At 42.2% G+C, this 18,418-nt stretch overlaps 1 protein-coding gene across 2 annotated transcripts in view; it reads right to left on the reverse strand.

Annotated features, from left to right (window-relative positions):
* The window catches only part of ZBBX (zinc finger B-box domain containing), a 224,708-nt gene that overhangs the window by 120,741 nt on the left and 85,549 nt on the right, over nt 1-18,418 (reverse strand). For both annotated transcript variants that reach the window (XM_088452313.1, XM_088452312.1), the window contains exons 11-12: nt 17,896-17,993; nt 17,679-17,788 (exon numbers count right to left, since the gene is read on the reverse strand). In XM_088452313.1, coding sequence (XP_088308439.1) covers nt 17,679-17,788; nt 17,896-17,993 — 208 coding nt within the window. The remainder of the gene's footprint in view (nt 1-17,678; nt 17,789-17,895; nt 17,994-18,418) is intronic.

Raw genomic sequence — 18,418 nt, forward strand, 5'->3', positions numbered from 1 at the left:
CATTAATCTTCCAAAGATGCAGGTTAATGGCAGATACTTAGTTATGCTAGATAACAAGCATGTTGCCAATACTAACGCTAACTGGATGTTTTTAGACCATGTAATCTCATGTCCACCCTTGCACCTACGTTTGATGAGGAGTGAAAAAGATGTAGGTACATACTGGCTTTCCCTATAACAAATCTATAGGAAGCACCACTGAAGGCCGCTACCATGGTACTCTACAGTTTATTGGTAGCATGCTTCTTTTGTAATCGGTGGCGGATTTTACCCAGGCCCCTTAGTAAAATCTGCCACCCGCAGAGACTGCTTAGCAGTGGCAGCTACTTCGGATTGGAAGCACTCCCTGCTAAACACATGATGGACAAGAAGTCCCAGGGGGAAGTGCTTTCTCCCCCTAGTGCTGTCAGTAGGCATTGCGATAACAAAATGCACTTCCCATGGGAAGTCCCTCCCTTGCCATCATGGCAACCCTTACCAGCTTGTTAATTTGTGCATATGTGTGGGGATTGTGATCCTGCGCAAATGCACAATTACATTCCTCCCCAACACCCCGGTCGTTCCGGGGCCCCCACACAGTCACCACAAGCAGTACATTAATGGAGGGCAGAACAGCATTTCGCTGCCTGCACTCCAGCTCACCACTGCACTGTCCCCACCCCCTCCTCAGCAGCAGCTGCAGCCACAGGACACATTCTTCCCCAGACTGTCTCTCTGCTCAGGCTGAAGACAGAAGTCGGGCACACATGGGTCACAATGCTGTCCTAGGCTCTGGAGGCCATCCCCTTGCTTCTACCGTTGCCGCTGCTATCCATTGATGGTGTGGTCCCAGCCCCAGCGGAGGAAGCAGACCCGCTGGACATACCAGATGGAGATCCCACTCAGCACTCCCACCACTAAACCAGTGAGTATACTAAGCTCCTTCCCAGCTGTTTACACTCCTTGTTGTGTCTTCCCATGAAGCTCCCCTGCAACAGGCGTTCTTCCCGCACCCCACACCCCCAGGGTATACAGGTTCCTGTAGTCCCACTTGTGTACTAATCTAATACAGGTCCGGGTAATGTCCAGTAGTGCAAGAAGTGGAGTGTGTGTGTGTGTGCGCGTTTACATATATATATATATATATATATATATAGTGTAGGGTAGAACTGTGGCGCTGCTTCTTAAGGTAGTATGTGGTTCCTTGATCACATGGGAAAGTATCACAATCGGGAATCAGTAGGGGGTTTCCGTATCAAGAATGTGCCCACAATTGAACGTAATAATGTGGAGTTCTGTAGGCGCTGGGTGGCAGTATTTAATAAATGCTCCCTGGATTTAATTTATTAGTTATAGAAGAATCTAGGAAAGAACTTAATAACATCCAGGAAAAAGTCAAAGCCTTTGAACTACTACACACACCGACCCTATCAGCTGAGATTCCTACAAATTGGCTAGGCAAATTAAACACACAGATCGAGGAGTACAAAAGAGATCTCATAAAATATAAGAAAGAAAAATTAAATAAAGTCAATATTGATTATCAGGAGCAGAGGGTATACTTCTGGGCCATGGGTAGAATAGCAGCAGTTAGGTTCCAGGGTTCTAGATATAGAAGACAAAGGTTAAACAGATGAATCAGGAGGAGCAAATTCATCACAGTGATCAAGATACCTCCCAATCCCACTGTCACAGAAACCCCCTTTAGGGAGTTTCCATGCATGCCCAAAAAGGAGGGCCCACACGCGACGTGGAGGGCAGTGGGAGAGGGAGAGGAAAACGAGCCTACAAAAAAAGGATGTGATCATCAACCTATCAAGTAGAACCTTTACTGACGCAGAAAGAAAGGTCCTGAACAAAGGGTTGACCTTTGTCCCTACCTGTTCATTCAATAGTTCTGATTGGAAACAGGACTTATGGCATTTTAATCGAAGTCTAAAACTCAAGAAATTCTATGCGGATACAGAAGTACCAACTTGACTTATCCTAAGTGTCCAATAAGGAAGAAATCAACTTTTGAACCACAAAGCCATAGCGCTTCCATAAAAAGTTTAATCAGGTTGTTAGACCACGAAGTCATGACTGAATTCAAAATTAACAAAAGGAAAGAACGTAATCTCTCGAAGGATGAGTTCTCGGCTCTTGACAGGAACATCGTCATCCGCGCTGCGGACAAGGGCAGAGCGGTGCTCCTGCAGGATGTCTCTGCCTAAAAGAAGGATGTTTCTGCCTATACCGACAACTAGATGACCAGAATGTATATTGTAAATTGAATCATTACCCGATGGCTATCTACAAACACGAACTGGACAACATGCTACTTGAGGCCACATCCAACCAAGTTATAAGTGTGGAAATTAGCAAACAGTTAACAACAGATAAACCTTTGGTTCCCTTAACATACACACTTCCCAAAATCCAAAAGTGTTTGCATTCCCCTCCTGGCCGCCCCATCATATCGGTGAGAGGTTCTCTTTATAGTACCATCTCCAAATACCTAATTATTTTTTGCAGCCTTTGATTTCAAAACAAGCAACATTCCTCAAGGACACTAATGCCTTTTTGGACAAATTGGGCCAGTTGAGTCAACTACCACACAATTTGTTAATGTGCACAATAGATGTGGTATCTCTATATACCAGCATACCACACGCACAAGGCCTGGCATACATGGAACGATTCCTCAACTCCCAAGATGAATATCAAGGGCCGAACATAGTTTTTTGTGCAATTACTGGAAAAAACCTTAACAAGGAATTATTTTTCCTCCAATGAAAGGGATGTGCAATGGGTTCTCATGTTGCACCGGCGTTTGCAAACATATACATGTTTTTTGTAGAAAATACTTTGTTTTTTGACAACAACGATTTCAACCGTAACAGAATATGTTTTAACCAGATATATAGACAACATATTTGTCTTGTGGTCTGGGACTGACCTTGGAAGCCAAACAGTGTCTGGCTTGGCCAGTATTGGGTTGGGAGACCACCCAGGAAGACCAGGTGTTGTAAGCCAAATAACTTGTGCCGAGCATATTATCTATAGGGCTATCAAATGAACATTACCACTACCATCGGCAGGACTACAGTCTGGCATCATGACCAGAGTGCTGTATACAGTTGGTCTTACAGAACTAGTTGTTTCCGTGTTCTCTATACATTATTTCAGTGTGATGCCTAAGCACCATTAAATAGTGCTTGGTTTCAACCTATTATACATCATACTGGAACTTGCACATTAATCATTTTGGGGTGCCACCTGTTTGGTGCTGCTCTATTCCAGAGACCCCAACAGTTCTTTTGACTATTCCCTACATCCAGTGTTTCACCATAGTAGGGCGTGATTTTAGAAATTATATTTTTCTTATTACTCAGTAATGTCGTTTTATGTTATGGTATCACTATACTCCTCCCAGATTTATATTCTCCAACAGGTTCTAATTTTCCTTATCTTTTACGCATTATTATGTATGTCCTAACAATTTTGTTTATTTCTCTTTATGTTTAATTATCATTTTTTCCACATTTTATTTTGTCGTAGGTTTTATGTACATCACCGTTTTGGTCCCCTGTGTCTATTATTGTTCTGTCCAAGTATGTTTTGGTGGTGTAGTCCTACTGGCTACATACAAGTCCTGTTGAAAGGTTAATTTTATCTATTTGTTTCAGCTAACAACAAATATTGTTGGCACATTGCCATATGGTCTCTCTATCACAGTTGATAAGTCGACAATCCACCCTGCCCCACAAGCTCGCTGCCTTGGTGTCATCCTTGACTCTGAACTGTCCTTTGTTCCCCACATTCAATCTGTCTCTAAATCATGTTACATACATCTAAAAAACATATCCAAAATTCGACCATATCTCACACAAGACACTGCAAAAACTCTAATCCATGCACTTATTATTTCCCGCCTTGACTATTGCAATAGTCTCCTTACTGGTCTTCCCAAAAACAGGCTATCGCCATTACAATCAATTATGAATGCAGCTGCAAGGCTTATATTCCTTGCCAAACGTTCCTCGTCTGCTGCCCTGCTCTGTCAGTCCCTCCATTGGTTGCCGGTTTTCTACCGTATTCAATACAAAATCTCTTACTTACACATAAGGCTATTAACCAAACCACACCAACATACATCTCTTCACTCATCTCAAAATATCGCCCTACCAGACCTCTCCGCTCAGCACAAGATCTACGTCTCTCATCCCTATGCATTACTTGCTCCCACTCACGGTTACAGGACTTTCTTCGGGCTGCACCCACTCTATGGAATGCCTTACCACGCACAATACGACTTTCCTATAGTCTCCAATCCTTCAAGCGATCCCTGAAAACTCACCTCTTCAGGCAAGCTTATCAGATCCCAGAACCACCCACACAACCTTCATAGTTTCCATATCTAATTACATCCCCTTTTACAGTCCACACACAACCTCACACATCGTCTTTCTCTCACATCCTCATGACATTTGGCCGACATTCCTGTGTGACTGGATCATGCAGCCAACCAAGAAACTGTGCATTGTGGCTGGACCAAGATGCAATATATAGCACCTATCCTTGTGTATTACTGCCTATTTCCCTACAGATTGTAAGCTTGCGAGCAGGGCCTTCCTACCTATATATCTGTCTGTTATTACCCAGTTTTGTTCTATCAATGTTGACAATTGTAAAGCGCAACGGAATATGCTGCGCTATATAAGAAACTGTTAATAAATAAATAAAATATGGGACCCGATGTCTGACACCCGGGTACTGACGTCATCTCAAAGGTATGTCTGTACTTCTACTTCAGTATGGTTGTTCTTGATAAAAGTCTTTGTTGACTGAAACGTCGAAAAAACAACTAAGCAGTTGTCTCATGCTTCAAGTGCAAGACCCATGAGTGCCACTGCTTTGTACTTTATTGATAGGAATCTCTATACCTCTGATGGCACTAGGACAAGTTTTTTCAAGTTACTGTGGAGTGCCAGCTATGTGTTTTTGATTTTTTTTTATATATATATATATATATATATATATATATATATATACACACACACACACAACACAGTCAGGTGCATAAATATTGGGACATTGACAGAATTTTCATATTTTGGCCTCTATTCACCACCACAATGGCTTTTAAATGAAACAAACAAGATGTGCTGTAACTGAAGACTTTCAGATTTCATTTGAGGGTAATTGCATCCAAATCAGGTGAACGGTGTAGGAATTACAACGGTTTCTATATGTGCCTCCCACTTTTTAAGGGGCCAAAAGTAATGGGACAAACTAAACAATCCTAAATCTAACTTTCACTTTTTAATACTTTGTTGCAAATCCTTTGCAGGCAATTACAGCCTGAAGTCTGGAACGCATAGACATCACCAGACGCTGGGTTTCATCCCTGGTGATGCTCTGCCAGGCCTCTACTGCAAATGTCTTCAGTTCCTGCTTGTTCTTGGGGCATTTACCCTTCAGTTTTGTCTTCATCAAGTGAAATGCATGCTCAAATCTGATTCAGGTCAGAGGATTGACTTGGCCATTGCATAACATTCCACTTTTTAGCCTTAAAAAACTCTTTGGTTGTTCATCTGCACTGTGAAGCACCGTCCAATGAGTTCTGAAGCATTTGACTGAATATGAGCATATAATATTGCCCGAAACACTTCAGAATTCATTCTGCTGCTTTTGTCAGCAGTCACATCATCAATAAGGGAACCAGTTCCACCGGCAGCCATACATGCCCACGCCATGACACTACCACCACCATGCTTCATGATGAGGTGGTATGTTTTGGATCATCAGCAGTCCCTTTCCTTCTCCATACTCTTCTCTTCCCATCACTCTGGTACAAGTTGATCTTTGTCTCATCTGTCCATAGGATGTTGTTCCAGAACTGTAATGGCTTTTTTAGATGTTGTTTGGCAAACTCTAATCTGGTCTTCCTGTTTTTGAGGCTCACCAATGGTTTACATCTTGATTGTTGACTTTGACACATATACACCTATCTCCTGGAGAGTGTTCTTGATTTGGCCAACTGTTGCGAAGGGATTTTTCTTCAACAGGAAATATAATTCTTCTGTCATCTACCACAGTTGTTTTCCGTGGTCTTCCAGGTCTTTTGGTGTAGCTGAGCTTTCTGGTGCGTTCTTTCTTTTTAAGAATGTTCCAAACAGTTGATTTGGCCACACCTAATGTTTTTGCTATCTCTCTGATTGGTTTGTTTTGATTTTTCAGCCTAATGATGGCTTGCTTCACTGATAATGACAGCTCTTTGGATCTCATATTGAGAGTCGACAGCAACTGATTCCAAATGCAAATGTCACACCTAGAATCAACTCCAGACCTTTTACCTGCTTAATTTATAATGAAATAACGAGGGAATAGCCCACACCTGTCCATGAAATAGCTTTTGAGTTGCTAGTCCCATTACTTTTGGCCCCTTAAAACGTGTGAGGCACATATAGAAACCGTTGTAATTCCTACACCGTTCACCTGATTTGGATGTAATTACCCTCAAATTAAATCTGAAAGGCTGCAGTTAAAGCACATCTTATTTGTTTCATTTCAAAGCCATTGTGGTGGTGAATAGAGGCCAAAATATGAAAATTCTGTCAATGTCCCAATAGTTATGCACCTGACTGTGTATATATATATATATATATATATATATATTTATATATATATAGTGGCAGTATCACCAGAGATGGCGTTGGTGAGTGGCAGATTCTGTGTGGGATAGGATAGATCCTCCCACACAGGGTATAAATACCGAGTTGTGACACACCTGTGGCTGCCTTGTGGAGTTGGCTCAGGTGTGGGCTGATGAGAAGGCAGACCAGTCAGGCTGCTTTTGGAAGAAAGTCTATGTGGGACTGTGGCAGCCAGAGAGCCTAGGGAAGTGAAGCAAGCTATTGGGAGCCAGGAGGCCTGTGTCTGGACCTTGCAGGAGGCAAGGGGGGACCATAAACCTCTCATACTGTTTGACATTGAAGCAGCTGGGCTGCAGGCTGAGGAAGCCAGGGCCTATACCTGGAGCATACTGGGAAGGCCACCAAGACTGACTGTGTTTGTATAGCTGTGGCAGCAACAGACCTGCAGAGAAGCAGGCAGAGACTTTATTGGCAGACTAGCTGCACCTTGATAGAGAGGGTTCAAGAAGTGAGCTAGTGCCTAAATAAGGGCTAGGTTGTTATTTTCTATTTCTGTTCCCTGATTTCCATGCTGGAAGTAAAGCACCATTTTCATTTATTTTACTGGAATGCCATGTGTGGACTGTAATTATGCACCTAATCACTGCACCACTGACACCAATAGACCGAGCTAATTACCCCAAGTTATCACGTATGGTGGAGAATGCGGGCATACAGATTCTACGCAAAAAGATCTATGCTGCAGATAACGTGGAATACAAATGGAAATATGGATTCTTATTACACTGCATAATTGGACTCTCCTAGCCAAAGGAGGCTCACTGCACCTGCATGGTGGAATGCTCGTCAAGGTGGCGAGTGAAGATAAGTCTGTTTTGAAGTGTTGTTTAAAAAAGAAAAAAAGATTGTCTGCAAGTGAGCACTTTTCCTTGGAAAGTAATAGAAATAAGTGCTGGAGAGTTGTTTGCTTATGGGAGAGGCAACGTTTGCCAGAAACAGAAGTATTGATGTGTTTTGCAAAAGTGTATTTTCTGCTGAAGAGAAAAGGGTAAAAATCTGTTTTGAAGTACCACATGGAAAAGTTGTATGCATGTATGAAAAACCATGCTACAGAGTTTGCTAAAAGTTGTGCAACTTGCAAATTTATGGAACTAAAGCCAGTTGAGATATATAATGTCTGTGAAGATAAATGTGCCCTTTTCTTAGCATTGGAAGAGTTAAAAGGAATTGTGTGGTTTGTTCTGTTGAAATCAAGCTCATTAAGTCAAGGTGTGGTACTGAGGGAGCAGGGATTCCTATTGAAAAGCTGTTGAGACTGCTTGATACATGCTGGTAATTGTAGTGCCACATGAAGAAAAATGTTTTGCTGTGTTGAAAATACTTTTGAAGACAAAGTGTGATATAGTGAAAACAAAACTAAGTTGTTCCTGGGTACTTTCTGCCAAGAATTATGGGAAATAAAAAGAAATATTCTAAAGGCAAAGGTTAATTCTCAATCTATAGAGATGGAAAACCAGGGCTGGAGTTTACAGTCTGAATGTGAACAGTCTGTTACAAGGAAGTGAATCAAAGATGTTTGAATACCTCTGTGGTGACACTTTTCAAAGTGATGGGGTAAAAAGTGTTATTCCACACAGAGACATTTAAAAAGCAGACTAAAAATGTCAGTGTGTGTTGTCAGTGTATAGTGCAAGGTCCACTAGGAGAGGACTATGGGGGTCATTCAGACCCGCTCGCGAGCAGCAGTACGCTCGCAAGCAGGTCCATGTTCCCCACTGCGCATGCGCACGACGGAGGGAGCTCCGTCGTGCGCATGCGCGAGACCTGGGGAGCGACGGGCTTTCCATCGCTCCGGGTCTCGCACCAAAGGGGGCGTGCTGTCAATGTTGATTGACAGCACGCCCCCTTTGGTGGGCGTGCCGCGGGCGTGCCTGCCAGACAGAGGCGTTCCCATGGGAACGCCTACCGTCTGAAGCCGGCCCCACTGACATCACTAGTGATGTCAGTGGTAGTGATTTTGGCTCTGATAGAGCCAAAATCACTCCAGGGCTTGTGGCAGGGAGACCCTACCGCAGGGTCTCCGTCGCAAGTCCGATGGTCGCGATGGTCAAGACCATCACGACCATCTTTTTGGCCGCTCGCATTTGCTGTGGGTGGTCACCCACAGCTATACGAGCGGCCAGGAGGCCGCTCCATTTTCATGGAGGAGGGCCCTGATTCAGAGAGAGCGCTCTGGTCAGAGCGTCCGGCTCTGAATCAGGCCCTATGTCAGCATAGAAAACTTTGACTCTATGGGCAGAATTCAATTGTTTACACGGTCCGGATCTCCCGTCTAAAGTTGCAGGAGATCGCGGGCCGCTATTCAATTTCTGCCATTTATCGCGCTGATCGCGCCCAAAGTGGTTGGGTTTAGCCGCTTAAAGCAGCTACCCCCGACCAAAGTGCTGAGCGCGACCGCGAAAAGTGATGTTTGGGTGCCCAAACAGGTCACTTTTCGCACATTTGAGCTCTCACCCCCCTGGGGCTGCGAGCTGAAATGGAGCGCTGATAGCTGATCGCGCCCGACAGGAGCAACAATTGAATAGCTCGGTCGGGCGCGATGGGGGCAGGAAACAATTGATTTCCGCCCAATGTGTGAAGTTTGGTGTGAAACACTTATGCGCTATTGTGACCAGATAAGTGACTTGGAGGACAAGTTTACAAAAGAGAAGCTTTTGTATGAGCAAATTGAAAAGACATTACAGAATGAATTGTCTTCTTTGAAAATGTCATTTGTGCACGATGAAATAAACAATTGTGAAGTTCTTAGAGACAGACCTCAAATTGGCAGTGATGTCTGAACGCCTTAAGGAGGCTGAAGTATTCAAATGTCTTACAAAGTATGAGAATGATAGGCTCCTAGCAAAGAATGATGTATTAGAGAAAGATATTGTTGAACTGCAGCAAAAGTGTGTGGTACTTCAACAGGAAGTGGAAGAATTGAAAAAAATGTGTCCAGAGACATCACAATGATGCAGAGCGCATGCAAGTGAAAGTGGCGGATCTGACTCTGGTATTAAAAGAAAAAGACTCTTTAATTGTGTCCACACAAGTAAAGCTTACAGATTGTGAACTGGAGAAAAGTTCCCTGGCTGAAAGGTTTTGTGAGGTGAAAGAGAAGTATCTCCAGATGCTGCAGACTCACGCTCAGTGGGAGACAGACTGTGAAGGAAAAGAGATGGAGTTTGTCCGTCTTGAAGTCAGCTGTAAGGAGCAAGTACAAACTCTCCAATCCAATTTAGCTGCAGCTAGAGCCGTTTTAGAAGGTCTGACAGAAAGAATTGTATTCCTGGAGGAAAGTCTGCATAAAGCCACAGAGCAAACTGAATCTTTGGAGAGAGAGCTGTACCTTGCATGGCAGGGCTTGGAAGTTGCAAGAACAGTGAGAGTTTGCCAAGTACACAGGACCAGTTGCAAAGATTCCAAGTGGAGAAGAATACCAAAGAACTGGAGTTGCAAAGTGAATTAAACGTGGCAGAGTCTGAAATAATTGTACAAAAGTTGAGAATTGCTGAATCTGAAGTTGTGGAGAGCAATCTTCTACAATCTGAGAGCACGGTGGAAAGCGCCATGGCAAAAATTGCCCAGCTGGAAGAGCAGCTGTCTGTGGCTCAGTAAAAGTTCCACATGGTAGTGGAAAAATCAGAAGAGGAAAAGAAGTTGGATAACGTTCTGAAGTTGGATTCTGGACCCAAAATGGCGTCCGATGTCTTCGCTGATCCCAGTGTGGCAGAAGTACATAAACACAAGCAGCAAGTGTTACAGATTGATTCTGAAAAGGCTGGCGCGCAGGGTGATATGCTACCGGTACAGAGTGTCTTGTGTGATGAGCAGTGGGACTGTAGAGATGTCCTCATTAACAGTACCAGTGTACAAGAAAAGACAGAAGTATCAAAGTTGGGAAATTCCCTAAAGGACCGTCTTGTAAAAGTAGATGAGATTCCTCGCAGTGACTTTCAGCTTACAGTGACAGCTGAGGGTATGAAGTCCTCCAAAAGGGGTACAGGTCCAGATTGCCAAACTGTGTCCAAAGTTGATAATAAAGAACTGACGTATACAGAGGGTGATCGCATGACCTGTGAAGCAAAGGTACAGGATGTACAGAAGTCTACGGAGATAGTAATGGCTTCAAAGGATGAGACTCTCTTGTTGCCAATATGTTCAGAGTGATGAGAATGTGACTCAGTCACACAGTTTTGCTGCGGGAAGCAGACCTTTGGAGAAAGTTAATTCTGAGAGTCTTGTCAAGAATACTACTGATGTTTGTGAAGCAGTGCCTACATGCAAGCAGGATGGAACTTGCAATGCTGCTGAATTTGTCTGTGGGGAAGTGGAGTGGTCTCACATGATAAAACTTGAAGCAAGTAGTCCAGCTAGACAGTATTTGAAAATAAAGACCTTTGTGGAGAGTGAACTTCAACCTGTGCTGGTGGAACATGTTGAAATTGTTCATCATATTTTCAAGCCTCAAAAAGCGGGAGCACAAGAAAATGCAAATGATATATGCCTTAATGAAGTGGCAGATAACCTTCAAAGCCGTGAGATAAAGTCTGCGGATCAATGGAGTAAACACTCAAGTATCTTACATGGACATGTGAGTCTGGAATCTGAGGGTGGCAGTGCCAGTACATGGTCTGTTGACATAAAACCAAGATCCAGAGGTTGTGATGCTGATGACACTCAGGATACTGTTGGCCCCTCGAAAGAAGAAGAGCTATCTGTGAAGTATGCCTGTAGCCAATACAGGGCTTTAAGGCTGAAGGTTAAAGATGTGACAAGCTGAAGTTGTCCGAAAGGTGTGCCTTTTAGAGGTTTAAGCATCAGGAACCTTTGTTCTATGAAAACTAAACAAAGAAAAAGCTGTTCTTGGTTTGAATCGGAAGATTCTGAGGAAAATAACTTGCTTGATTTTGATGTAGGTGGCAAGAGTAAAGATGAAGTCGCTTTGGAAAAAGTTACTTCAAGTTCTTAATGTCTGATGTGGTACCTAAGGGTGAGCCTCAAGTACTGCATAAAGAAAACAAGTGCCACCATTGGTACCATAAAGTGAGGAAAAAAAGTAAGGAGAAAAATTAACTCTGGAACTTGGGGGAGGAGACCCCCAGAGATCACAAGAGTTTGTATGACCGTGGATGTGGTGGATTTCCCTCATGAGGAGAGTGAAGAGGGACATCGTCATGAGAATGCCTTGTCCCATGTCGCTGAACCCAGTGGTTTCAAGCTGGGGAGGGGGATATGTGGCAGTATCACCAGAGATGGTGCTGGTGAGCAGCAGATTCTGTGTGGGATTGGAGAGATCCTCCCACACAGGGTAGAAATACTGAGTTGTGACACGCTGCTTTGTGGAGACAGCTCAGGTGTGGGCTGATGAGAAGGCAGACCAGTCATGCTGCTTTTGGAGACAGTCTTTGTGGGACTGTGGCAGCCAGAGAGCCCAGTGAAGCTAAGCAAGTCATTGGGGGCCAGGAGGCCTGTGTCTGGACCTTGCACGAGGCAAGGGGGGACCATAAACCTCTCAGACAGTGTGACATTGAAGCAGCTGGGCTGTAGGCTGAGGAAGCCAGGGCCTATTGCTGAAAAAAGGGGGGAAGCTGATGCACACTCTAAGCACCTCTGATAATGTTGTAATTAGGTTGTGCAGCCCACCCCACCCCCCTCTTTTGAAGCCAGGGCATATACCTGGAGGATACTGGGAAGGCCACCAAGACTGACTGTGTTTGTATAGCTGTAGCAGCCAAGCCAAGCTAGGCTGGAGCCAGCAATAGACCTGCAGAGAAGCAGGCAGAGACTTTATTGGCAGACTAGCTGCACCTTGATAGAGAGGGTTCAAGAAGTGAGCTAGTGCCTAAACAAGGGCTAGGTTGTTTGTTATTTTCTATTTCTGTCCCTGATTTCCATGCTGGAAGTAAAGCACCATTTTCGTTTATTTTACTGAAATGCCATGTGTGGACACTAATTCTGCACCTAATCACTGCACCACTGACACCAATCTACTGAGCTAATGACCCCAAGTTACCACAATATATAAAGTGTAGGGTAGAACTGTGCCGCTGCTCTTAAGTGAGTATGTAGTTCATTGATCACATGGGAAAGTATTACAATCGGGAATCAGTATGCTTCCTCCTTGAATATTGAATCACACTATACAGTACTCCAGACCTCATTCAGAGTCGGTCATTGCGGCCGGTCGGTAGTTTGAGTGACAGAATGAGGCGTTTGTGGGTGGTAACAGGGAAAGGTGCTTGAAAACGGGGGAGTGGAGATCCGAACGCAGGCGTGCCTCATTATGCGAACGGCGTTTTATGGGAGTGCATAATTAACAAAGCAGTGTCATGGCACACGTGACATGGGTGGTTTGTACACTGACCTGATCGTAGTGCTTAAGAGAGGGTATGGTCAACCTTAAGCACTACGACCAGTTCCGATGGTTCCCGATGGTTTCGATTAATCCTTATATACCCGGAGATGACGTGTAATGCGTACGAGAAGGGGGCGTATGTTTTGTCTTACGGCCGCATCCTCCCCTTGGTCGGCCAGCTAACGATCCGATCTTAAGGACGCAACTTGCGAGTGCATCATTTGCATATCCGGCCCCTTTTCCCTTACGATCGTGCGGCCGCAACGACCGACTCTGAATGAGGTCCTCCTTCTCTAGACAGGTGGTTGCTTGGTCCTTAAAGAATACAGATTGGTAGGTCGGACTGTTTCTAAGGATAACCTTCAGCTTTATCCTTCTTCCCCAGCAATACCAAGAAACCACAGAGCGGACTATTACAACCACAACAGATACATTACACAGATCACCAGCAGGAGAGGATCATGGGTAACATTGTTTTAATATTAACATTGTAACATTATATATATATATATATATATATATATATATATATATATAATATATATATATATATATATAAAATCTTGTACTACAGTTATATTGATAGGCGCCCCCACAAGTTTGTTGCCCAGGGGCCCCTACAAACCTTAGTCCAGCCCCGATTATAACAATGCCTTGTATACCACCATCTTGAAACACAAGCTGGATTAGCATAATAGAGAGTGTCAATATAAAGAGGGTGATAATAAATAGTTTTGAGAACACTAAAAGTGCATTTGTTAAGACATAATAAAATTAAAGACTGTAATAAAATTAAGCACTGGTTTGTAGCTATTTATGCTCTTCATCAGGTGTACTAAACTCCAATTTTCATTTAACTCCAACAGGTTAAGTTTTCAGGATTTCTTAAATCAAGCATAGGCGATTTAATCTATTTTGTTGGAACCGACGGAATCAGATATCGGATTTTAGGATCTCCGGAAAAGAACCGGTTTGTAGAATCACCAGGATGAAACCGGAGAGCAGCAACACCGAGATGGAACCAGATACTGGAGTCAGTAGTGCAGCAAGATGGTAAACTGCACTTAAGAGTCTCTGGACAATAATATGAATCTGCAGGATCTCCATGAGAAGCACACAGCTAGGCTGTGGACAACATTGCACTGGCAAGTGCTGTGTTTAGGGAGAGTCCTTATATACCCCTGGCTAGTCAGAAATTGGCTGCAGGCATCATTTGACTGTATGTTGGTCTCCTGTTGGAGGATGAACAGTCACCTGATTCAGACTGTCATGGCGGCACACAGTAGCAAGCGCTGGAGGGAATGCTGCATGTGGAAGCCAGGAGGACTGCAGGAGATGCTGAAGCAGGAGGGAGTCTGTCATGGAGCCGGAAAACAGATAAGTGACCTGGGGGCTGCAGCAAGCGCACTGCCTACATGTTATCCTCAACTCTAAGCTGTCCTTTGTTCCCCAAACTCAATCCATCTCCAAAGCATGTTATATACATCTAAAAATCAAGACACTGCAAGAAGTCATTATATCCCGCATTGATTATGGCAATAGTCTTCTTACTTGTCTTCCCCAAAAGAGACTCTCATCACTACAATCCATGTTGAATGCAGCTGCGAGGCTGATCTTCCTCACTAAATGTTCATTGTCTGCTGCTCACCTATGTCAGTCCCTCCATTGGTTACCTGTTTGCTACTGTATTAAATATAAAATACTTTTATTTACACATATCGCTATTACCCAAACTACACCAACATACATCTCTTCACTTATCTCAAAATATCTCCCAACCCTCTGTGCTCTGCACAAGATCTGCGTCTCTCATTTTCACACATTACCTGCTCCTACTCATGGTTACAGGACTTTTTTCAGGCTGCACCCATTCTGTGGAATGCCCTCCCATGCACAATAAGACTATTCTCTAGTCTCCAAACCTTCAAGTGTTCCCTGAAAACTCATCTCTTCAGACACGCTTATCAAATCCAGAACCACCCACATAACCTTCATAAGCTATCATACCCAATTACATCCCCACTATACAGTCCACACATAACAGTACATATTTTCTCTTGCTTCACTTTCACCTGACCCTAGCCCAACATTCCTATGTGACTATCATACAGCCTACCAAGAGCCTCTGCAATCTTGCTGGACCATTGTTCAATATGTAGCACCTATCCTTGTGTATCAAGCCTATTTCCCTATAGAATGTAAGCTTGCAAGCAGTGTCCAGTTATCTCTTTGTCTGTATGTTATTACCCAGTCCTGTTATATTACTGTTTGTTCCCAATTATATAGCGCTATATGCTGCGATATATATGTAACTGTTAATAATAAGAATAATACAATCTAAAATTAAAATGCAAATGGGTCTTTTTGCGTCCATCTCCACCTATGTGGAAGACCTAAAGGATTCACATGTGCAACTTATCATTGATGTAGTTTGTCAAATGCTATGGTTGAAATACAACATATAATTTTCAGAGCGGTTCTATTTATGGCTATGAAAAATAAAGGTATGATTCTTGAGTCTTAGAGCATTGTTCTAAACATGAATTACTAATCATTTTAATTAGAAAATTAGAAGTAAATAATTAGAGTCTATACACAATGAGGGATTCAATCTAAGGTCCCAAACACTACTCACATTCTTAACTGGCATCTGAAATTGATATTATAACTTTGTTTTCACCATACAATGATTGATGAATACATACTAAATGAATAAAATAGATTACAGAAAATGAGACTAAGGAAATCAACTAGAAGCTAATTCTTTCACTTTCTGAAATTAATTTTAAATGGATCAGCACATCCAATTATTTACAACACAAAGTTTTTGTGTACTCAAGAATAAAAAATGAAAGCAAAATAATGTGTAGCCAACATAAGATAAACCAAAAGCAGCTTAAAGTAATATTACTATATTACAAAGATGCCCTATTTTTAGTGGTAAGACATACAGTATAAGACGACCCAAGTATTTCAGATTCTGACATTTAAAAAAATATGGTGCAAAAAGAAAAGGTAGTTTTGTAAATTATAATTAAATTAAAGTAGGAGCCAGCTTTCCCTAAATAAAACTGTGTAATTATATGTTATTTTCTGGTTATTACAAATTAGTATTCACTGTACTATATAAAATGTAGGATGAAATATATTTGTGCCAGGGGCTTGAGGTCAGGTGCCATTTACATTTTATGATTTGACTGGATATTTGGGAGGACAAATTGTACAGATCAAGCCGTTTGGAAGTTAGGCCAAGCATCCAGAGCACAAAAGAGCTGGAAGATGGTAATTATCTACCGATAGAATTTATGGATATGCCTGAACAAGTTCCAGTCAATTTGTAATAGATTATAGTCACTCATATTTCATTGCTCTTAGATTGGGAACACACACATCAATGTTGGGTCGAGTATGTGACCAAGATTACTTGCTACTTTATGTAACCTATTTTCTACAAAATTGTCCGGTTATAGGCACTGCTCTATTATACTATAATTGCTGTATTATGCTGGGACAGCTATATAGACATTTAACTCAAAGTATACTGATAGAATGAGGTAACTTAACAAAACTATATTGCAACACAACAGGGAATAACTGTTAAACAAGGGGTCAATTTAGTCAAATTGAAGTTTATAATTATCTGGTTAATCTTTACTCTATATTTTTTATAAAAAGACCTGCCAAGACCGTGCACTGGAACAAGACTAGTGCTGTGTTACTCTTGCTGTCTTTCATAAATGTGAAAGATGGCAACATGTTTGAATCCCAAGCTTCAAAACATGTGTAGAAAGGGTGCTGGGGAAACATTGCATTATTGGAAAAAGCAGGAAGAAAACTTTCTATTCCCTGCTTTTCTCCAGTGCAAACAGACCTAACGCCATCTAGATATGCCGTTATGTTTTGAACAAAACTTTGCTTTGCTCCTCTATATAAATATCGTTCCTGCACAAGCCCCATTGGAACTTATGAGGGATGGATGGTGGCGCACAGAGAAATGAAAAAGTGTTGAAATCTGTGATTTCTCCTCACTTTTCATTGTACTTAGGGTCCTATTTATTAACATTATTATTATTAACTTATTACCAGCAGCATATTTTTTTTAGTGTTGCAGGGATACATGCCACTAGTATTCATCATTACTAACTCCTTCAGAGAGGACCGGTGAGGTCCAGCAACAATCTGCCTCCTCAGCGGCATCTTCTCCTCTGTTGCTGCCAGCCTATCGCTGCCAGCATGGGGTTTCTGTGTCATGGGTATGCACATGACACATTCACCCAGTGAGGACCCGGGAGTGCCTGGGAGGCTTTGCTGAAGTCAGAACGGCTGCTGCCGGGTCTTGCTTGCCGCCAATGGGGACCGCATCGCTCTCACCATCTAAAGATGGTGAGAGCGATGCTGTGACAAAGGGGTTATGTATCATTGATGAATGGGGCCCTAAATATGAAGAAACAATATTTATAGCTTTCTCTAGCTACAATATTGGAGAAAAGATATTTTAGCCTAACGAAATAAACCTGCAAGTCTTTGTTTTATTCTGTTAAAAGTAAAGGTGATAATGTCTTTTTATTACATAATGGTGCCAAGGTCAAATACATAGTTTTAAAAAAAGTAAGTAGAAATGTACATCTGCACACTTTATCAAGGTTCACACGGTCTCACAGTACCTTATCCAGTTCTTCAATTTTTAAAGCCGGTTCATGTCTCACGCCATTGATGACCTGTTCCTCTGCTCTGAATAAAGCCACATAATGTTCATGAGCTTCCATTTCTTCAGCTTGAAAGAATAACAACCAGGTAAGAATTAGTGCAAAGTCAATGATATTAATGTTTCATTCAGTCGCTTTAGTAAAGTCAATAATAATGCAGCAGAGACATACTAACCTGTCAGATGATTGCACTCATCCAGTTCATTCTCTGATAGGGTGGGAGAATATCTTACTTTATCTAGGTGTTTGCTAGGGACTAGATTAACAGGAGTCCTGAAAAAGAAAACCGAAAGCAAGATGTACTTGTGGAAATTAGGATATTATTTAATAGAAGATTAATTTGGTAACTGCCACCAATGACCCTCCTGATCTGTGTACACTAGGAATGAAATTTAATGTACAATATTATTAAATGCATCTCAAAATTCCTGCGTCTCTTCAATTCAAAGAGACAAAGCTATTTTTTCACATAGTTTCTATAAGCATTTAAGTGCTAAGCAAAATGGGACTGGTTTCCTTCATATCTCATAAAAGCTACAGGGGCAGATAAAGCAGATACTGTATATGTAATACTGTCATGTGCAATAACATAATCCTTGTTTTAAAGGGGACAACTTGAAAATAAAAATAAACTGTCAAATAAGTAAGACTTACTGTACATGTATTTTATTTGAAGCCCCTTCATAGCAGAACATCTA

Source organism: Taudactylus pleione, unplaced genomic scaffold (assembly GCF_031769625.1).
Source record: "Taudactylus pleione unplaced genomic scaffold, aTauple2 ptg000037l, whole genome shotgun sequence".
NCBI classification, from domain to species: Eukaryota; Metazoa; Chordata; class Amphibia; order Anura; family Myobatrachidae; genus Taudactylus; species Taudactylus pleione.